At 49.3% G+C, this 22,570-nt stretch overlaps 1 protein-coding gene across 7 annotated transcripts in view; it reads left to right on the top strand.

The window, feature by feature from the left end:
• Window positions 1–22,570, top strand: part of MPPED1 (metallophosphoesterase domain containing 1) — an 84,743-nt gene that overhangs the window by 38,078 nt on the left and 24,095 nt on the right. For all 7 annotated transcript variants that reach the window (XM_032261398.1, XM_032261396.1, XM_032261397.1 and 4 more), the window contains one exon: window positions 21,622–21,847. In XM_032261398.1, coding sequence (XP_032117289.1) covers window positions 21,622–21,847 — 226 coding nt within the window. The remainder of the gene's footprint in view (window positions 1–21,621; window positions 21,848–22,570) is intronic.

The raw sequence follows: 22,570 nt of genomic DNA on the forward strand, positions 1-22,570 counted from the left end.
GCTCTTTTTAAATGTTTTATTATTTATTTGTTTGTTTTTAGTTTTTTAAAATTGAGATGGAGTCTTGCTCCATCTCAGTGACAACCCAGGCAGTGCAGTGACAGGATCCCAGTTCACTGCAGCCTCCGCCTCCAGGGTTCAAGTGACTCTGATGCCTCAGCCTCTCGAGTAGCTGGGATTACAGGTGCCCACCACGCCTGGCTAACTTTTGTATGTTTAGTAGAGATGGGGTTTCATTATGTTGTCCAGGCTGGTCTCAAACTCCTGACCCCAGATGATCCACTCGCCTTGGCCTCCCAAAGTGTTGGGATTACAGGTGTGAGCCACCGCACCCAGCCGTAAATTTTTTATTTTTTTAATACCTAAGGAGACCTTTTGTTTCTGGAGGTCATGTAGGTCTCCAGGGCGGGGATCTGGATAGTTGGGTATGGGGCCATATTTTCAGCACCACGGACAGCGCCAAACCGCCTCCCCCCACCCACGCTCTAAGGGTTGTTATTGGCTAAGCCAAGGAATGCACTCATCCCCCTTATCCCATGGCTCCGAGTTATAGATGTGGCCATTGTGTGTGCCCTGGCTGACTGTGCATACGCTAGGCCTCTGCCTGCCTCGGTCCCCTGCTTGGCTCCATCCCCGCACCCTGGAACTCTTCCACCTGCCACCCAGTGAGGGAGAAAGTTGGGTGCTGAGGGCCACACACATGTCTCTGGGGGACATGGTTGAGAGCTCAGACTCTAAACTGAAACCAGAGCTGGGACACCTTGCTTCCTCGGTGTGTGACCTCTAGCAGGTAACAGCCTCCCTGGATTTCAGTTTTATAATTTGGAAAATGGGGAAGTAACGGGATGTTTCTCACAGGGCCTTGGTGAGACCTGAGTAAGAAAGTGCAGGTGGAGTGCAAGCTCCGGGCAGGTGCGGGGTGAACTCTTCATTGTTTCCGTCTCTCCTGAGCAAGGTGCGTTCTAGAAGCAGAAAGGCAGTGGAGGCAGCTGGAGGGATGAGGCAGCAGAATGGGCAGGCCCAGCCAGGTGGCGGTGGTTTATAGAGCCAGGGGCACCAGCAAGCACTCTGGGGAGGAGGTACGCAGGGCGCAGCCCCCCACCTGCCTCAGTGGGACCAGCCCCATTCTGCTCAGGTGTCAGTGACCTCCCTCCCACTCAGTGTTCTCTGTGGTTTTTGGAGCCTCCCCCATTGCAGGGTTTACTTGAGTTTCAGAGGGAGCCATGATGCAGCCATGTCCATGGACCTGGGCTAGTTTAAATCCTGAATGAGACAGGGGCCAGGGGAAAGGAATGGGCAGACCCCCTCCCAGCCCTGCCTGGCCTCGTGCCTGCTGGGCAGCCCTCAGAAGGCCATCCCTCCCCTGTGCCTCAGTGTCTTTACCTGAAAAATGGGGCCACACACTTGCTTTGGAGGGCTGTCATTAGGATTGAATAAGGCATTGCAGCTGGGATTCTGCCTAGGCTCGTGGGTCCTGAGGGATCTCTCGAGTTTGCATCCTGGCTCTGCTCTTCCCAGCCATGTGGCCTTGGGCATGTTCTGTCTGCTCTCTGAGCCTCAGTTTTCTCATCTATCAAAGGGAGCTGATATTGGGAGAGTTCATGAGGCAGTGGGTGATCTGGGCTCATCATAGGCCTGGCATGGGGTAGACGCATAACACACGCAGCTGTTCCTGTGATGGTGATTTTATGAACACATCTGAAGTGCCTGGCACAGAGTAGATGGCTCAGTTGATGGTAGCTTTGTGTGTGTGTGTGTGTGTGTGTGTGTGTGTGTGTGTGTGTGACAGAGTCTCGCTCTGTTGTCAGGCTGGAATGCAATAGTGCAATCTTGGTTCACTGCAGCCTCCATCTCCCAGGTTCAAGCGATAATCCTGCTTCAGCCTCCCGAGTAGCTGGGACTGCAGGTGCGTGCCACCACACCCAGCTAATGTTTGTGTTTTTAGTAGAGATGATGTTTCACCACGTTGGCCAGGATGGTCTCGATCTCTTGACCTCATGATCTGCCCGCCTTGGTCTCCCAAAGTGCAGGGATTACAGGCGTGAGCCACCGCGCCCGGCCGGTGGTAGCTTTAATTACCATTATTAATGTCATCCAAACAGGACTTCCGCTTTTTAAAATCGTGTGTTTAAGAGTTAGAATTTAGTTCTTTGAAATTTGTTTTAAAAGCAAAGCGGATTTTTTAGAAGTGTATAGGTTTGTTTCTTTGGTCTCTCTTAAGAAGAAGAATTTCACACCTTTCAGAGTGTGCGCCATGCAAATGAAGATGCCAGAGCTCGCGGAAGGCCGTTCCGAGCTAATTCTGGGCTGGTTTGACAGCCACGACACTGAAGGGGAAGCATCGAGCTGACAAAGCGAGGCTTTCTTTGGTAACATCCCAACCTCTCAAAATAGTCACTTTCCAAACTAACATTTGTCATGTTGGTGTTTGAAGGAAGTTTTTTGTTCATTGATCCAACCACGTGCTGCACCGCCTCAAAACTCTGCACAGGTTTCCCCTGTGCCCCCGGTGAGTCCAGGCACTGCTCCTGGGGTCAAGGCCCCTGGGGGGGGCCCACGGTCCCTTCTAGGCCTGCCTCCATCCCTCCCCTTTGTCTGCCTGAGGCTTCGGGGCAGTTGTCAGATCTGTTGGATGTTTTTTCACTTCCATGCTTTTCATGTGTGGGCTGCTCCTGCCGGGGTGCCGATCCTGTCTGCTTAGGGAGCTGCTGTCCACCGTGGATACCTGTTTCTGTGATCACTTCTCTCCTTTCTTCTTTTTTTTTTCCCCGAGACGGAGTCTTGCTCTGTCGCCCAGGCTGGAGCGCAGTGGTGCGATCTCAGCTCACTGCAACCTCTACCTCCCGGGTTCAAGAGATTCTCCTGCCTCAGCCTCCCTGGCAGCTGGGATTACAAGCGCCCGCCATCACGCTGGCTAATTTTTGTATTTTTAGTAGAGATGGGGTTTCTCCATGTTGGCCAGGCTGGTCTCAAACTCCTGACCTCAGGTGGTCACCCATCTCAGCCTCCCAAAGTGCTGGGATTACAGGCATGAGCCACTGAGCCAGGGCAGTGCCCTCTCGTTATAGGGACACCAGTCATCGGATGAGATCCTACTCATATGATCTCATTTTACTTTATCTCCTTAAGGGACCTCTCCAAATGCAATCCCGCTCTGAGGTACTAGGTTTTAAGACTTGAACATATAAATTTTCCAGGGGTGGGGGGACAGAATTTTTAGCCTATAACAGGTGAAACTGCCATCACTAGAGCTATTTTCTGTTTCCAACATACTTTTCAGAGCATTTTCGAATCTGTTGTGGGAAGCTATGGAAACCTGTTTGTAATCTCAGCAACGTAACTACTCAGAGTAATTGCTCTGTGTTGGATGATTAGCTATCAGTCTTACTGTTGATTCTGTGAAGAGATTGTCCCCCCGCCCACCCGCCTTTTAATTGCCTGAAAGTTTCCAGGAGTTTGACTATTGTATTAATTTTCTGAGGCTGCCATAACACATTATCACAAACTTCTTGGTTTAAGAGAACAGAGGCCGGGCGCGGTGGCTCAAGCCTGTAATCCCAGCACTGTGGGAGGCCGAGGCGGGTGGATCACGAGGTCAAGAGATCGAGACCATCCTGGTCAACAAGGTGAAACCCCGTCTCTACTAAAAATACAAAAAAAAAAAAATTAGCTGGGCATGGTGGCACGTGCCTGTAATCCCAGCGACTCAGGAGGCTGGGGCAGGAGAATTGCCTGAACCCGGGAGGCGGAGGTTGCGGTGAGCCGAGATCGCGCCATTGCACTCCAGCCTGGGAAACAAAAGGAAAACTCCGTCTCAAAAAAAAAAAAAAAAAAAAAAGAACAGAAATGTATCCTTTCACTGTTCTGGGGGTCAGAAATCTAACATTCAGTTGTCAGTAGGACTGTGTTCCTTCTGGAGACTCCGGTGACGGGGAGGAAGCAGGGAATCCTTCTTTGCCTCTTGTAGCCCGTGGTGGCTGTTGGCAGTCTTTGGCTTCCTTGATTAGTGGCCACAAGATCATGTTCATCTGTGAGTAGAGACAGTTTTATTTCTTCCCTTCCGTTCCAGATGCTTTTATTTCTTTTTCATGCTTTATTGCCCCGGTTAGAACCTTAAGCACAATGTTGAATAGAAATGTTAAGAGTGGACGTCCTTGTTTTGTGACCAATCTTAGGAGGAAATCTTTTAGTCTTTCACTATGAAGTATGATGTTAGCTGTGAGATTTGTAACATGTATGTATTTACTTGTTTATTTAGAGACAGGGTCTCACTATATTGCCTAGGCTGGTCTTGAGCACCTGGGCTTAGGTGATCCTCCTGCCTCAGCCTCCCAAATAGCTGGGACTGCAGATGTGCACCACCATGCCCAGCTCACTGAGGGACCTTTAGAGATGCTCCTTACCAGATTGAAAAGGTCCCTTCTATTCCAAGTTTGTTATGTGTTTTTTGTTTTGTTTTGAGACTGTCTTGCTCTGTCACCCAGGCTGGAGTGCAGTGGTGCAATTTTGGCTCACTGCAACCTCTGCCTCCTGGGTTCAAGTGATTCTTGTGCCTCAGCCTCCTGGGTAGTTGAGATTACAGACATGTGGCACCATACCTGGCTAATTTTGTATTTTTATTAGAGACAAGTTTCTCCATGTTGGCCAGACTGGTCTTGAACTCCTGGCCTCAAATGATCCATCCATCTCAGCCTCCCAAAGTGCTGGCATTACAGGCGTGAGCCACCAGGCCTGGCCAAGTGTTGTTGTTGTTTTTAATCATGAAAGGGTGTTTTATTTTGTCAGATGCTTTTCTGTGTCTGTTGAGACGGTCATATGTTTTCCCCGTTATTATTGCAGTATATTACATTAATTGTTGTATGTTGAACCAGCCTTACATTCCTGGGTTCAATCTCATTTGGTGATGGTGTATAATCCCTTTTTATCGGTGTCAAATCTTTTGTTGCCTGATTTGACTTGCTAGTATTTTATTGAGGATTTTGCACCTATATTCGGCAGAGATACTGGTCTGTGGTTTTCTTTTCTTGTGATAGCTTTGTCTGGTTATGGTATCAAAGCTTCCTAGACTGAGCTAGAAAGTGTTTTCTCTTTTGCTTTTTGGAAGAGTTTGTCAAGGACTGGTGTTAATTCTTGAAATGTTTGATACAAATCGCCAGTGAAGCCATCTGTTTCTGGGCTTTTTATCATTATAAAATATTCTTCCTTTTCTCTAGTAACCATTTTTGTCTTCAAATCTATTTTTTTAATGTTGGTATAGAGACTACAGCTCTCTTTTGGCATCTGGATACTGTTTGTATATCTTTTTCATTCTTTTACTTTCAACCCACTTGTTTCTTTGGATCTAAAGTGTATCGTTATAAACAGCATGTAATTGGATTTTTAAAAATTACAATTTTTAATCTCTGCCTTCTTTTGAGTGGAGCATTTAAGCATGTTATGTTTGATATAGCTACTGACAAAGTAGGATTTATGTCTGCCATTTTGCTCTTTGTTCTGTATATACCTTATATATTTTTGTCCATCTTTTCTTCTATTACTGCCTCTCGTGTTAAATAGATATTTTTTAGTTCACTATTTTAATTTCATTTCTTTTACTATATTTAAAAATTTTATGGGTTGTTTCCCTGGGGATTCTAATTAGTTTATTTTTACCTTATAACGATCTAGGTTTCATTAATAGCAACCTGATTTCATAAATATACAAAAACCGTGTTCTAATGTGAGTTCGATTCCCTCCCCTCCTTTGTGCATTATTGTCATACAGATTACATTTTTGTGCATTAGAAGCTCATTAACACAGTTTTATAACTACAGTCATGTGCTGTGTAATGATGTTTCTGTCGGTGACAGACTGTATATACTACAGCAGTCCCGTAAGATGATAATACTGTGATTTTACTTACTTTTCTATGTTTGGATATGCAAATACTTACCATTGTGTTATGTTTGCCTGGAGTATTCAGGACAATAATATGCTACAGGTGTGTAGCCTCCGAGTGACAGGCTCTCCTGTATAGCTTTGGTATGTAGTTGGCTGTATGATCTAGGTTTGTGTACACAATATCAAAATCACCTAATGATGTATTTCTCAGAATGCATCTCTGTCATTAACAGTCCACGACTGTATTCCTTGATGTTATTGTCTTTTAAACTGCATAGGAGAACAAAAGAGTTACAAACAGAAATACGTGTGTACTGCCTTTTATATTTGCTTGTGTAGCTACCTTTCCTGGTGCTATTTCTTCATACCGATTTGAGTTACTGTCTGATGCTCTGTCTGAAAGAGTCTGTTTAGTATTTTTTGTAGAGAGTGCCTGCTAGTGACAGATGTGGTTTGTTTTTGTTGGTCTGGGAGCGACTTAATTTCTCCATTTTTAAAGGATAGTTTTGCTGGATGTAGAATTGTTGGCTGACGGTCCTTCTTCCCAGCATTTCTGTATCACACTGCCTTCTGGTGATTGTTGTTTCTGATGAGAAGTCAGCTGTTATTGAGGATTATTTGTGTGTGATGAGTGATTTTCTGCTTTTTGACAGTTTGATTATGATGCGTTTAGGTGTGGACCTTTTTGAGTTTATCATATTTGGAGTTATTTGAACTTCTTGGATGTGTAGATTCATGTTTTTCATCCAATTTGGGGAGGTTTTGGCTATTGTTCCTTCCCTCCTTCCTTCCTTCCTTCCTTCCTCCTCCTTCGTTTCTTTCTCTGTCTCTCTTTCTTTCTTTCCTTTCCTTCTTTTCTTTTTTTTTTTCTTTCCTCTGTTTGTATTTCTTTTTTTTCTTTTCTTTTCTTTTTTCCTTTCTTTCCTTCCTTCCTTCCTTCCTTCCTTCCTTCTTTCTATTTCTTCTTTCTTTCTTTTCTTTCCTTCCTTCCTTCCCTCCCTCCCTCCCTTCCTCCCTTCCTCCCTCCCTCCCTTCCCTCCTTTCCTTTTCTTTTCTTCTTTTCTTTTCTTTTCTTTTTCTTTCCTCTGTTTGGAGACAGAGTCTCACTCTGTCACCCAGGCTGGAGTGCAGTGGCACAATCTTGGCTCATTGGAACCTCTGCCTCCCAGGTTGATGCAGTTCTTGTGCCTCAGCCCCCCAAGTAGCTGGGACTACAGGTGCACACCATGACACCTGGCTAAGTTTTGAATTTTTAGTAGAGATGGGGTTTTGCCATGTTGGCCGGGCTGGTCTTAAATTCCTGGCCTCAAGTGATCCACTCACTTCACCCTCCCAAAGTGCTGGGATTCCAGGGGTGAGCTATTTGGGAATATAGCTATTGTTTCTTTAACTGCTCTTTCCCTCTCTGACTTTTCCTTCTGTAACTCCTCTTACATGTACATTAGTGTCACTGATAGTGTCCTACAGGTCTCTGAGGCTCTGTTCGTTTTTCTTCGTTCTTTTTCCTTTCTGTTCCTCAAACTGGATGATTTCAATAGATCTATCTTCAGGTTTGCTCATTCTTTCTTCTGCCAGCTAGAAACTGCTGTTGAGACCCTCTAATGAAAATGCCATTTCACGTATTTTACTTTGCAACTCCAGAATTGGATTATTTTTTCAGTTATAGCTCCTTATTGATATTCTTTATTTGTGAACACATCATTCTCATAATTTTCTTGAATTCTTTAGACAGTTCTTTCTAGTTCTTTGAACGTATTTCTAATAGCTGATCTCAAGGCATTATTTAGTTATGTCTACCATCAGGGTTTCCTCAGGGATAATTCCTACTGACTGCTCTTTTCCTTGTCTAAGGACCATGCATTTCTGTTTCCTTAAAAAAAAAGGATTTTTTTTTTTTTTGAGACAGGGTCTCACTTTGTCTCACTGCACCCGGGTTGGAGTGCAGTGGTGCGATCTCGGCTCACTGTAATATTTATTTCCTGGGTTCAAGTGATTCTTTTGCCTAAGCCTCCCGAGTAGCTGAGACCACAGGCGAGCACCACCACGCCCAGCTAAATTCTTGTGTTTTTGGTATGAATGGAGTTTCACTATGTTGCCCAGGCTGTGGATGTTTCAAATAATAGAATTTGCTGAGTGTGGAAATCAGATTCCGCTCCCCCCTCCAACCCTGCCTCTAACCAAGGTTTCTTGTCGTTTGTTTAGTCAGTATCCTGGATAAACTCTGTGGTGTTTGTAGTCTCTGTCTGGTGTGGCCGCTAAAGTCTCTGCTTGGCTAGCTTAGCTGTCAGCTAATGCCTGCCCAGAGATTTCCTGATGTGCCTTGAACTGATAAGTCTCCCATCATTTGCTGGGGAGCTTCCAACCATTGTGTTGGGGCACATCCTCAACACTCTAGCACTTTACAAAAGCCTTCACTTCTTGCATGTACAGAGCTTCAAGGTCATCCTGAGTTGAGCTATGAGGGCCCCTTTCCTGGGCACATGCACAGCTCTGCCCATGAGCACGATCGTCTAGGTGCCCTGTGCGTGCCTCATTCTCCAGATGATCATTTTAAGTTTCTTGGCTGGCCTCTTGCTTTCCCTAGCTGGTATGGCCTCCTTGGGAAGCTGTGATGTTAGACAGCTGCTGCTGATAGTTTTTAACAAATGCTTTGGGGATAGAGCTTTCCTCTTTGAGCAAGCTCTGACAAGTCCTGGCTGGGTGCAGTGGCCCACACCTGTAACTCTAGCACTTTGGGAGGCTGAGATGGGAGGATCACAGGAGGCCAGGAGTTTGAGACCAGCCTGGGCTATATAGTGAGACCTCGTCTCTTTTTTTTTTTGAGACGGAGTTTCGCTCTTGTTACCCAGGCTGGAGTGCAATGGTGCGATCTCGGCTCACCGCAACCTCCGCCTCCTGGGTTCAGGCAATTCTCCTGCTTCAACCTCCTGAGTAGCTGGGATTACAGGCACGCGCCACCATGCCCAGCTAATGTTTTGTATTTTTAGTAGAGACGGGGTTTCACCATGTTGACCAGGATGATCTCGATCTACTGACCTCGTGACCCACCCGCCTCGGCCTCCCAAAGTGCTGGGATTACAGGCTTGAGCCACCGCGCCCGGCCGAGACCTCGTCTCTTAAAAAAAAGACGAGTTCTACAAATGAGGCTTTACATTGCCAAATAGCGAAAGGGGCTTCCTTTGGAGTCTCAAAGCTATTTTGCCCCCTCCAGTGGCAGCAGGTTGGTAGCTGTCACAGCTGCAATGGTTCTGAGACTGCTGATTTTCAGGCTACTACAGGCTTGGGAAGAGGAGGCTGAGAACAGGGCAGGGCAGAATGCCACACAACTCAGCTCTTTTTCTTATATATATGCTCCTCGGACCGTGGACTAATTTCCAGAATTTAAAAAAAGCAGATTTTTACAACTTTTGCCAGTGCTTTGTTGACTTTGTGGAGGAGCATGTGCTCAAAGGTCCTTCATCCTCATCCTCAGAGTGCTTCTCTGTCTATAGCAGCCACAAAGTCTTGCCCAGAGTGTTGTGTTGCTTAAAATAAAGTCATTGAGAGCTCCTCATCGCAGGAGAGGTATTGTAAAGACTCAACTATATAGCAACACCCTTCTTTTTATTCAAGGAATATTTAATGAAAAACCTGAGGATATGTGTCTTGGTGGTTGTCACTGAGGGGAAAATCATGGACTTCAGCTTCAGATGCAGCTGGGTTCAAATTCCCACTTGTCTGCTGATCAGTTGTGGAGTTCCTTAACTTAAGCCTTGATTTCCTCATCTGCTAAATATGAATAATATTGACTGTTTTGTGGGACTGTTGTGAGGGTGAGAAATAGGGCACAAGGGAGGTGGCTGAGATTCTCAGCAGGTGGCAACTATGATGTCATTAGTGGCTGCCCGACCTGTCCAGGTGAAGAGCTGCTCAGCTGGATCACCTGCCTTTGAACCTGGTGCCAGAGTCATCCCAGCACTCAGACCCTCAGAATCTCGGAGGAGGCCAGGTGCGGTGGCTCACACCTATAATCCCAGCACTTTGGGAGGCTGAGGCGGGTGGATCACGAGGTCAAGAGATCAAGACCATCCTGGTCAACAAGGTGAAACCCCGTCTCTACTTAAAAAAAAAAATACAAAAAATAGCTGGGCATGGTGGCACACGCCTGTAGTCCCAGCTACTTGGGAGGCTGAGGCAGGAGAATTGCCTGCACCCAGGAGGCGGAGGTTGAGGTGAGCCGAGATCGCGCCACTGCACTTCAGCCTGGGTAACAAGAGCGAAACTCCGACTCAAAAAAAAAAGAATCTCGGAGGAATCAGCCAGCCTTGATTTTCTACCTGCTCTGTCTTTCCATCAATCTTAACTGTGGCCTAGTTTGCTTTGGTTGTAGGTTTTGAGCAACAGGCAGAGAAAGTGAGATGTCAGGTGGCTCTGGACGGAGTTGGGAAGTAGATGAGAAGCACCTGGCTTTGCAGATGCTTCTTTTTATTTAATCAACATTTTATATGCATTCAGCTAATATATGTGCACTGTAAGTCACAGAGTGCTACAAGCCTTATGCTCAAGATAGCATCCCCGTCCCCAGGCCTGGTTCCCACTCCCAGTGCAACTCTAGAGCTGCTTCTGTTTCTCAAAGGAACAACCTGGGATTGCTATGTTTTGATTTTTCAATTTTAGACATTACTTTCAGATTTCTTACAATGAGAAATGAAGATTTTGAGATTGAGCTTCCCCACTCCCATACACATCTTTTCACCTGTTAGTATTCCTATCACAATTTTTGGTTGAATATTCATTATCTGACATTATTTTTTAAGTAGTTAATTACTTTGTTTGTTTGCTTATATTTTCATGTACCCATCATAGTCTTTCACGTACCCTCAAGTCTTCTGCAGAGCTTTAAACGCCCCCCTGCAGTGTGATGAGATGTGCTAGGTCATCTGTCCGCTTGTTTTTCTTGGAGGCTTACCTCCTGGAGCCTCCAAGCCCTGCTCCCATTAGGACTGATTGATCTCCAGTCCTGCTCACAGTCGCCGTCTTCAGATGGCCATCATCTCCTTTCACTTTTCTTCTGTCTTGTAACCCCTGGTTCTGGGATCCAACGACTTCCTTTTTTCTTGGTTTGCTCCATCATTTTGGTGGAGCACACCCTCCAGTAGCTTTCTGAGAAAGTGCACAAGAGATAAATATGTGGCAGACTTGCATGTTAGAAAAGGTCTTTATTCTGTCCTGTCTTAACTAACAGTTTATCTAGGTATAGAATTCTGGGTTTCCCCCTAAAATTTGGAAGGGATTTTTCTTTTTTTTTTTTCAGTGTCACTATTGAAAATTCCATGGCTGTTGGGATTCCTCATCCTTTATATAGAACCTATTGGGTTTCTGGAGAATGTGATTAATGTGGGTCTTTTTTTCACTTATTTTTTTCTGAGCACTCTCTTAATGGAAAAATTGTGTCCTTTGATTTGGGAACTTTTCTCATTTCCAAATTTTTCTTCCATCTCTTTCTCTGACTTCTCTTTCTACAACTTCTCGTCCTCAGATGTTGGGCTTCTGATTTTTTTTTTTTTTTTTAAGAGACTGTGTCTTGCTCTGTCACCCAGGCTGGAATGCAGTGGTGCAGTCATAGCTCACTGCGTCTTTGAACTCCTGGGCCTAAGCTATCCTCCCACCTCTGCTCCTAAGTGTTGGGCTTACAGATGGGAGCCACTGCGCCCAGCCTGATTTTGGTTCTCTGATTTTTAAATCTTTTTTCACCTGTTATTTACTTAATTGTCTTTTTAATTTTAGTCTCTGGGAGATTTCCTTGACTTCATTTTCTTACTTTTGGCCAAATTAAAAAAAATTCCTGCTATGTTTTTATTTCTTTTGTAAAAGCATCCCTGCTAAAATTTCCTGAATGCAATATTTTATTATCTCACCTAGGGTGTCAATGATACAGTTTAAAAAAAAGCGTTTTCCTGCTTCAGTCTTCTTTCCTCTGATTTGTCCTCTGACTCTTTTTTCACTGTGGAGGGTTTTTCTTTTTTTTTTTTTTTGATATGGAGTCTCGCTCTGTTTTCCAGGCTGGAGTGCAGTGGCACAATCTCAGCTGACTGCAATCTCTGCCTCCCAGGTTCAAGTGATTCTCTTGCCTCAGTCTCTTGAGTAGCTGGGATTATAGACACCTGCCACCACGCCCAGCGAATTTTTGTATTTTTAGTAGAGATAGGGTATTGCCATGTTGGCCAGGCTGGTCTTGAACTCCTGACCTTAGGTGATCCACTCACCTCAGCCTCCCAAAGTGCTGGGATTACAGGTGTGAGCTACCACACCTGGCCTTCACTGTGGGGTTTTCTCGGAGGCCTGATGACACTGCATTTGTGTCTATAAGTTAAACATCTGAAAGCTGTTGGTTAGCTGTGTCTGTGTGTGTGTGGTGGGGGTGGGGGATGTGATCATGGGGCCCTTGCCATGTCTTTGCAGGTTTTTCCTCCTGGACCTGTTTTTCTCCCCAGTTTTCCCTTTCCAAGCCTGGCTTCCAGATTTGAGAGCTAAGTGGGTCTGAGGGCTGGGACCCCAGGGTTCATCGCCTGGCTTCGATGTTCCCTAAATGGGGCTCTTTGGAGTTTTTGTGTCCCCTTGGGAGTGCTCCCCACTTCTGTGGGGATGAGAGGCAAAGGGCATGGCGGCTGGGTGGGTACCAGGTGGGAGGGGCTGGGTTCTACCTGCTCCCCATACAGGTTCTAAGTCAGACTGCCACTCTTGGGCTCCTAGTCCCTGAGACCCCTGGGGCTGTAGCCACAGCCCACTTTCCTTCCTGTAGCTTCACACTCCTCTTACCCGCTCCCAGGACTTTGATTTAGTTTTCTTTGCTCAGCTAAGCCAGTCCACCCATCCATCCCTCTCCAGCTTCCAAACCTCTGTCTTTGGCAGGCCATGCCTTTTCCTTCCTTTATTGCCGATTTCATGGGATGCCAGCCACAAGTGGAGACAAACAAGGGCATTCTGAATGCCTCATCCTGTACAAGTGCCCTTTGGGTCTCACCATCTGACCCTGTTAACACCCTCTGTGGGCATCCCGCCCTGGCACTGCGTGCACTTCTGCCTGGAGGGTCTCAGAGAACTGAAAGGGCTCTCAGAGGTCAGGACTTTTATGTCGTCATCACGTGGAAGCTCCTGGAACAGACGGGGAAACTGAAGCATGAGGAGGGGAAGGGCCTCACCACCCAAGGTTGCACGGTGAGATAGTACAGAGCGGAGCTGACTCCCAGGCCAGGGCTGTCCCACAGCCTCGTGGGGCCAGCTCCGTGGCATGGGCACTGATGTCATGGACTCTTGATGTCCACCGAGTGAGCAGAAACCAGGACAGTTTGGAGGCTGCCGCCTGACAGGCTGACCTCATCCTTACAGTGTTGGTTACCATGGGCTATCTCTTTGGGCTCTGGGGACATCCTGTACCCGATCACTGAGGAGACCTGTGGTGCGCTCTGTGACCTCCCTGGCTCTCGCCGTGTGTCTTAAGGATTGACGGAACTTCGTGGATTCTGTGACTGTGCATGGAGTGCATACGTGTCACCAAGCCCCATGCGGGGGGAAGAGTGCTGAACCAGGCGGGCGATCTTGATGGGGCTCCCAGGCTGCTGGGGAAGCAGACAAATCAAACCGCAGTGACAGCACAGCCTGGTCGGGGCCATGAGAGACACGTCCCTGGGTGCTTGCGGCGGTGGGGGTGGGGGGGGACCCATCATCCTGCTAGGGTTGAGTGAAGAGAGAGGGCTCTTGGAGGGTGTCTTGGAGGAAGTGGCCCTTGGGTTGGCTGATACAGTTCGAGTTGAATTGGAATTGATTCAGAAACAAGGGTGGGAAGAGGCTCTGGGTGTGTGGAAGAGCATATGAGGATGCCAGGAGACTGTAAGCACCCTGAGGGGTACAGGGTCAGAGTGGGAGAGCTGAGCTCAGAGCAGTGCAGGGAGTGAGGAAGCTCCTGGTTCTGAATTCATGCAGTATCCATGCTTCCCCCGCCCCCCACCCACCCTGGGGACCCCCAGGGGCCTTTTGTGCTCATCCCTGGGCACGTGTGTCCTTCCGGACTGTGACTTCTGAGGAGCTTCCCGTGAAGTCCTGCTGGCTACCGGCAGCCTTAATTTTGCGATGGGGGAAAAGCACAGACAACTTTCGGCCTGAAGTCATATGTGCTCTGCAGTGGCAGTGGAAACAAGCAGTTGAAGATGATTAGGACTGAATGTTCCTGTTTTTAAAACAGTTCCCAGGAAAAACAAATGTTTGAAAGTTAAACATTTTGACTATTAGGATGGAACAGAAGAAAAATCACATTTGCCTTTTAAATACAGGCACCATTGCTGAATCTCCAATCCAGCAGACTCTCGTGCTGGACCCTTGGAGGCCGGATAAGGCCAGTGGGTCTGCAGCTTGGTGGAGGGGCCTGCCATCCTAGGATATGTGTTCTATCTGGGGTGTTGCAGCACTGAACTCTGGGTAGGCAGGTCAGGGCCCCAGTGAGCTGCTGTGTGGCCCCACGCAGGTGATCTGAACTTCTGGAGTCGCTGTTCTCATTGGCAGCTTCGCAGCTGACATTTCTGGGTTGTACTATATATTACAGCCGTAATGCAACGAAAATGGCTAATATCCAGGTTATATTAACCTTACCTTTTGTTTTCTGTATTCAGATGCTTTGATATCTGGGGCCTTGCTGAGCCAGGGGGAATTGTCCCTCCTAGGGTTAACCAATTCCTAGATACAGCAAATAACTCTGCGAGCCAACCATTCCACAGCCCACAGTGGAGTGGATAGGGCCAGTATCCACCTGCCCTGATCACCCCAGGGTTAGTCCCAGGTAGTTAGGGACAGCTCCTATGCCCCAGAACCTGCAAGAATTATTCAAACTAGACAGTCCTAAGTCTTTTCCCTTGCTTTGCCCAACCCTTCCTTCAGAAACCACAAATCAGGCTCTTGCCCATGTTTCCTCCTCCCCCTCCCCCTCCGGACTTACCCCAGGGCTTCCCTGTCCCGCCAGGCATGGTGGAACGTGGCTCGCGTTTTTAGAGAACTGTGAGTGTAACCCTCCTTCGTGACAGTCATTTCTGTGTCTCGTGTCTTATCAAACCTGCTTAAAAGCAAATCCCTGCAGAAGTACAGATATGGCGTGGGCTTCACGTGTCTTCACCAGCTTCATCGTGGCAAGAACACTGTGGGCAAGCGTAAGCATGCGTGCTTTACAAATGGGGACACTGAGGCTCAGGGAAGTGAGGGTTCTCATTCTGGACAGAGAGCCAGTGGGAGGTAGAGATGGGAGTCAGGCTCCCCAGCCCACACCCCTACCCACTCTGCTGCACTGCTCGCTCATCTCTGTCACGGGGAGGGTGTCCCTTGCCTGCTGGAGGGGGTGTCTGGAAGCAGTGAATGCACATTGCTGGTGGCAGAGCCTGAACAGGGTGCTCATGCAGGGTAGCAGAATTCAGATTCTGCAGGCGCAGCCATGCCTTGTGTTCCCCTGAACTCAGCCTTGTCCGTTGTTGCAGGCATCCGACTCCAGAGCCCTCCCACCTGTTCAGGTTATACACAGAATTCCCTTTCTCTGCATGGTCAGACACGATCCTCCATGCGTGCTTGGCCGTGCAGTGCTATTCCCGGTGTTCATACACTGAGCTGCACCAAGACCCCATGGTGGCTCCCAGCTGACTCTCACCACTTGCCCCATCCCAGTGCTTTTCTAGACCATGTGCCATCCCAAGAAGTCTGCTCATGTGAATCTCCCAGACATCGGCAAGTGTTTAAACACAGAACTGTCAAAGACGTACTAAAAATGCAATCAGAGATCGTTATGCTGTCTCTTTATTCCATCCCCCTCTGCTGTGTTCTGCGAGATGGGAATGGGCGGAAGAAGCCATAAGTGGGCATTTTCCTGATTGTCACTGCATTTAGAGAACACTAAAACTCCGCCGGGCTCAATACTGCACTCCGGGAATGGCGTCGATGGTGGAGACGCTTGCACATATCTTGTTGAATTTAACAGATTATGCAGTTTGGAGGCAGCACTTTCTGTTAAATGGGATGGGTAAGTGTTAGCGATAAAGAATTGTAACCTTTTGGAGGGAGATTAATCTCGGAAGCACAAACAGCAGAGACTTCCATGTACACCCCTCTCCACCCCGTGCAGCAGCTGCGTGTGGTGCCGTGTGGAATCTGTGTGTGGATGCATGGCTATTTGGATCCACGTACGTGGCAAGTGAAAAGTGAAAACAACAGGGCCGTCCTCTAGTGCTCTTCTGGTTAAGACTCAAAAGCCTTTTCACCAAGATTTCCATGGCTAGCGAATGCCAGGATCTTTGATCTGGCTGGGAGAAAATAAGGCATTTTGGGAAGATGGTCTGAGTGTTTTCATGCAGAATACCAACATGTAGTATTGCTCTCCAGCCCTGAAAAGCAAGGGGAGGTAGGACTGGCTTTGGCATCAAGGACCCTGTGCTTGTGGCAGAGGCTGGGAGATCAGCGTCCTCGCCCACCTGGCAGAGCCCGCCTGGCATGTCTCCAGTGGCAGGGTCTGACTGGTGCCACAAGCCCCTGCTCCACTCTTCCCAGATGTCCTCCTATCCTGCCAGCTCCCCAAAGTGTCCGCTCGTCAGGCATGTCCACCAGAGGCTGGTCATTGGTCGCACATCTCTGAGGCAGGAGGCCAGGGTTCAAGTCCTAGCTCTCCGTTGTCTTGCTGGGTGAACTTGGACAAGTCTCTCCCCCTTTCGGAGCTCCAGTTTCTTCCCCTCCAATGAGTGACGTGGATTGGGAGCTCTGCGGACCTCTTGGTGGTATTTGTTCATGATTGTGTCCCTAGCAGAGCCTCCCTGGGGTCTGGAACATGAGAACATTGTTCACATGTTCAATCAGGGCTCATGGAGAGCTGACCAGGGTTGGGGGCTTTGCAGTGAGTCCAGCTTCAGGGAAGAAAGCGACCATTCAGCCTAAGGGGCACTCAGGATAAGCTCAGTGGATTCTTAGCTTCCGTTGGGTTGATGAGGGGAGGTGGATGAGAAAAGGCATTTGGACCCATCCGTGCCCATGCTGAGCCTTACCAAGGCAAGCGCAGCCCCCTGCACCTGCACTGCTTGTCCACTGTGCCCGGCCCGGGGGTGCTCTGCAGAGAGGCCTTTTCTTTCGCCTTTTCCATGTTGTGCCCATCTCTGGTCCACGGGGTCATGGTATGTTCTGGTCTCCAAGGTGGGTGCTGCCTGGTTTCTTTTCACACCTGCTTGGAGAACAGCTGCTCTCCTGGGGCTCAGGTGTTTCTGGTGCCTTTTCAGGCAGCTCCTGTCAGGGCATGGGGGGAGGTCCCCTGTGTGTCAGCCTGACAGGGAGGAAGAGCAGCGGGAAAGAGCAAAGAGACCGACATCCATTTCCTCTGTGTGCAATGCAGGCATTAGGCGTAAGTCTGTATTCGTCTCATTTTTCCCCCATAAAGCCCCTGCACATCAATTACTTGAGGTCCCCAAAACACTCCCCTTATTCACTGTTTAGACAGAGGGTTGTGATGAAGCTAAGCAAGAAAGCACCTGGTGATTGGTCACTGGGCATTTTATCTATGTTCGGGCTGGTAAGGGTGATGTGAACACTAGAAAACTAATGCAGCCTCAGGCTCGAACAACAGAGGTAGCAGCCCTAGAGCAGGGGAGATGTCTCATCCCTACTCTGCGATGGTCAGGCCATGCTGGAACTTTAGTTTGGTGTCCATGCATCCATCCATCCATCCATGCATCCATCCATCCATCCATCGAGAGGCAGGGTAGCATGATGGTGCAGAATGCACCTCAGGATACTGCCGTAGGGTCTACCAAATGTCCGCTGTCCTCTGTAATTGTCAGTCATTTTGCTACTGATGTGTGTGATCTTAGGCAACCTCTTTCTGGGTCCTGATTTTTCAGACCCTGGGGATAGTAACATCTAAGTGTCTGTGAGGGTTACGCATAGCTGGTGAATTGCCAAGTCCAGGTGGACACCCATAGGCATATTTGTGACTTTGGACTCAGAGGGATATGGTGCTGGGACAGTTTCAGTGTTCATAAGTGGATGTCCCCCTGCTTCCAAGCTATGGAGCAGACAGTATTTGAGGCTGTCACCCCAGCAGGTGGTGGCTCCTGCCCTGCTGCCTGGCTTATGTACAGGAGCTGGGCCTTGTGCCCCATCCACATTTTCCTGAAAGGGAAGAAGCCTCAGTCATCCCCCGCTAGGATGACAAGAAGAGGGGAGGGCTGACAGCTTCTGCACCGCACCCAATCCCCAGGAGTCGGGAGCTGCAGAAATAAATGAAACTGTAAAGTTGGAGTAATTTGCTAATTTGCTTAAGTGACACCCCCAGTCAAAGACATGACAAATACATGAGCGCGGGCTCCGCACCCCCCGGTCGGGCAGCAGGATGGATGGGTGATGTGAAGTGGAAACCCGGTGAATCAGAGCCCGAAGGCAGTGATGGTGGCTACCCCGAACCCAAGCCGGCGGGATCTGGCTGCCTCCCTGCTGCAGTGTGTCTGGGGAGGGGGTCACACACTGGCTCTGGGTCTGCTGGCCTTGAAGGAGTCTGAGGCACCAGTCCAGAGGTATGGGGTCAACTGGACCAGCGTCCCCCTCCGCAGCCGTGGGGCCTGGGCGGCTTTCCCAGCCTTTGAGCCTCGTTCTACTCAGCTGCAAAGAGGAGAAAATAGAACCAAGTACCTTGGGGGTGCTCTAGGGAAATGAGAGCATGGCTCTCCACCAGGGGTCCGGAAGTGGCCATCTTTCCTGCTATGTCCTCCCCGGCCCACTGCCAGCTGCTCGGGCCCACGCAGCCCTCCTCTCTCCTCTCCACAGTCTGAGCCTCACTGGAGAGGGCTTCTCCACTCTGTGCCTGGTCACACTGTGGGGCTGTGGGCGGCTTCATTTGCCAGACTTCTGCTGGGGCCTGCTAAGGACAGAGCTGGGGGAAGCAAACACGCCTGCTTCCGTGTTCTTAGAGCTCTCCCATGAGCACAGCAAGCGGAGTTCCTAGCACCCCTGAGCCGGGGTGGGCTCTGATGAACAAGAGGAGGGCGAGGGGAGGTGGAAGGGACTTGGAGAATCTCATCCCAGCAGCCTGATTGGAAGCTCCCTGGCCAGGCTGCTCCCTTTATGTCACTGGGGACATAAACCGAAATGCCTATTAGGGGTGGATGGTACTTTCAAATGAATGAAGAAGACTAGGTGTGAGACAATAGGGACAGGTGGGGACTGGGGCCAGCTGGACGCATTCATCCTGTCCAAGGGAATGACACTCGGTACTTCCTGACTGGAATGGGATGGCCAGAGGTTAAATTGTATTTATTTCTTAATTTTGAGAAAACGGAAGCAATGAAGTGTTATTAGAAGCCTCTCACATTTTTAGTGTTGGCAACAAGTTCAAGTTTTTAAAAAAAAGTTGTGCCAAACAAAATATGTCTGTGGGTGGGTCTGGCCTGCCTGCTTCTAGTTTGCAAACTCTGGCCCAGGGAAGCTCTTTGGTTTTTTTTGAACATCAAAAGTTTTGTACATTTCCATTTATTATCTTCTATGATAGCAGAACACTTCTGCAAGGTAGCTGTTACCTTTCTCATTTTGTAGGTGAGGAAACCGAGGCACGGAGAAGCTAAGTTGTACAGCTGGCTAGTGGCGGAGTGGGTCTGGGATCCAGGCTGCTGGCGCTGAGATTCTGTGGCCTGCTATGTACCGGTGGGCCCCTGCCCCGGAGTTGGTAAATCCCGAAGAAAGAGCAGTACTTTCTCAAATCTGTAAAGCAGTCTGGGGTGGCTGGTGAGTCAGCCACAAGTAGATTGTGATTTTCTGCCTGTTTTGCAGAAAACGTCTGTCTCACCTTGGGGTTCCCATCTCACCGCCCTGGCCCACCCTCCCTGGCCAGGCTGGGAACTAGCCATTTGCCGTGGCCTTAGGGCACATGGTTGGACAGACAGAGCCAGTGTCATCTAGATGGGGGTGGAGAAGACGCTCGTAGCGGGGCTCTGGACTCTTCTGTTTCATTGCAAGGAGGATGTAATAGTGGCTGCAGTTACGGGACGTGCACTGCCGTAAACCTCACTCTGCCCTTCCCTGGAGCTCACATAAGGGCTGGGAAGATGAGCTTTTTCTAGAGTGCTTCCTGGGAGCTGAGTGTGATGGCACATCATCCGAGCCGCAGCCCATATTGCGAGCATCCATCTCCAATAAGAAAAACGATCCTTCGTATCTGGAGCAGAGGCATTTCTGGAATTCACTTCCCCACGGAATGCTCACACAGCGGGAGAGGTTGCGTTTTTGGTCATGGTAGGAAAGGCTCTGCTGTTCTTGGACTGCTGTGTTATCCCAGGAGACAGACCACGGTGCCCATGCTGCTGGCCATGGCCCCAGCCGGAGGGTGGGGGCAGTGAGGAGCGAAGGGAACGTCAGGGAAGGGGCTCAGTGGAGCTGGCGGCCAGAGACGGGCTTGGGCACCTTGCCTTGTGAGTGACTTAGCGGATGCAGGCCAGGGTCTCTCAGGGATAGAGGGGGTGCCTCATGAGGTATGGGTCTTCGTGAGCCATGGTTACTGCTTTGTGAACTGGTTATGGAATTTCACCCTTTTCCTGTCTGGGCCCCCATCTCTCCGAGGCCCCTATGCTGTGCTGGCACCTTCACACACGCTTGACCCATCAGGGCACTGTCCAGGGCACTCTCCCCTCCAGGAAGGGCCGGGAGAAAGGCTTGGGTCTCCAGGTGCATGTTTTATCCACATCAGGGCTCCCAGGTACCATCTTGACTCTCCAGGCCCATGAGAGCCTGGCAGCTGAGGGTGGGGGAGAGTGGGGAGTCAGGGACCTGAGCCTAGGGTCAGGCTGGCTTTCAGATGGGGTGAGGGCCGGTTGGTGGCGTTTACTGAGACCAAGGAGCCGCGGTGGTCTTGCGCCTGCATAGAGCCAGCCTGGTGGGTGGGGCCTGCCATGCAGCTGTCAAGAAACCAGTCCCCAGCCAGTCTCCAGGGTGGAAGTGCACACTCCTGCCTAGGGAATCCACAAAACTGGACCCCGGAGAGAGAAAGATGTGTACCTTGGAAGAACTACCCAAAAGTGTGCACACAGCAAAATGAGAATGACACTATTGTAATTTGGTGTGCTGTATACATTGGCATTTTTGTTTTGATTCTATCTAGACTTTGTTTTGGCTTTGAATTTCCACAGCAATCGGGGAGGGCACTATAATTTTTCCTGAGTGTGGGGTCTCTAGACATTTGAACTGGCCTCTGCAAAGACCTTGAAATTCCTTTTGGAATGTGGAGGATAAAGAGTCCAGGATACCCAGGTGGTGGGTGCCTGGGACCATGAGACTGGTGACAACTAGGGCTGGGGGCGCAGCGTGAGGTCTTCTTCCAGTAGGAAACTAGACCAGACAGAAGGAATGGAGGCAGAGAAGTCCCAGTGGGAGGCTAGGCACTGTGCAGCTGGGTGGCCTGGGAGGAACCTGTCCAGCCTCCGCCTGATGATTTCAAGGGCTGATGGCCAGTGGAGCCTGAGCAGGCAGGACTGTAGGGACAGGGTTCGGGCTGCTGCCTCCTCTGACCACTCCGTGGAATGCTCACACGGTGGGAGAGGAAGAGTTGGGATATAATGAAGGCACCTGTCGGAGGCCCAGCAGCAGAGGTACCCCCGTCAGCGATCCCAGCAGCTTCCTCTGCCCGCCCCTGTCTCAGCCATGCTGTGGCTTCCGGAAAAGCTGACGGCTGTGTGCTGTGTGTCTGTCTGTGTCCGCCCCTGCAGGCAGCCTGCCCTACGAGTATAAGATTGTGATCGCAGGCAACCACGAGCTGACCTTTGACCAGGAGTTCATGGCTGACCTCATCAAGCAGGACTTTTACTACTTCCCATCTGTGTCGAAGCTGAAGCCGGAGAACTATGAGAATGTGCAGTCGCTGCTGACCAACTGCATCTACCTTCAGGACTCGGAGGTCACCGTGCGGGGCTTCCGGATCTACGGCTCCCCATGGTGAGTGGGCCTGGGTGCCGGTCCTGCCTGCTGGAGAGACCAGAGCTGAGGCTGAGTGCAGGGGCTGTGGGGGATGCTAGAAGCAGCAGGAAGTTTGGGATGCGAGGCTCAGGACTGAATCTTGCCCCCTCACCCTCTATGTGAACCTAGGCAGGTCACTGCTGCTCTCTCCGGGCCTCTGTTTCCCCATATCTCACTGAAAATGGTAATATCAGCTCTATCCTGTGGTATGCTGTGAGATACTAGCTCACTTACAGACAGGTACTATTATCTGCATTTTACAGGTGAGGAAACTGAGGCCCAGAGTGGGCGAGGACCTTGCCAAAGGTCACACAGCTAGGAAGGGGCAGAGTTGGGATTAACACAAGCAGTTTGATTCCAGAACCCCTGCCTTTAATGAATATTCTACAGTGCTAGGAATCTTTCCCTAATGCTGTCGTCCCGCTCCATACAAAAAAGATGCATATGTCAGGGGCTGGGGGAGATGATGATGGTAACGACGATATTGGTGATGATGGTGATGATAATGGTGATGGTGGTGATGGTGAGGCTGATGGTGGTGATGACAGTATAGTCATGATGATGGTGATAATAATGGGGATGGTGGTGATGGAGATGATGGTGGTGATGGAGATGATGGTGGTGATGGCGATAATGGTATGGTGATGATGGAATGATGGTAATGATGATGGTGGTGGTGATGATGGTGATGTGATGATGGTG

The sequence above is a fragment of the Sapajus apella genome, unplaced genomic scaffold (genome assembly GCF_009761245.1).
Source record: "Sapajus apella isolate SASKATOON/1434 unplaced genomic scaffold, GSC_monkey_1.0 scaffold123, whole genome shotgun sequence".
Lineage (NCBI taxonomy): Eukaryota > Metazoa > Chordata > Mammalia > Primates > Cebidae > Sapajus > Sapajus apella.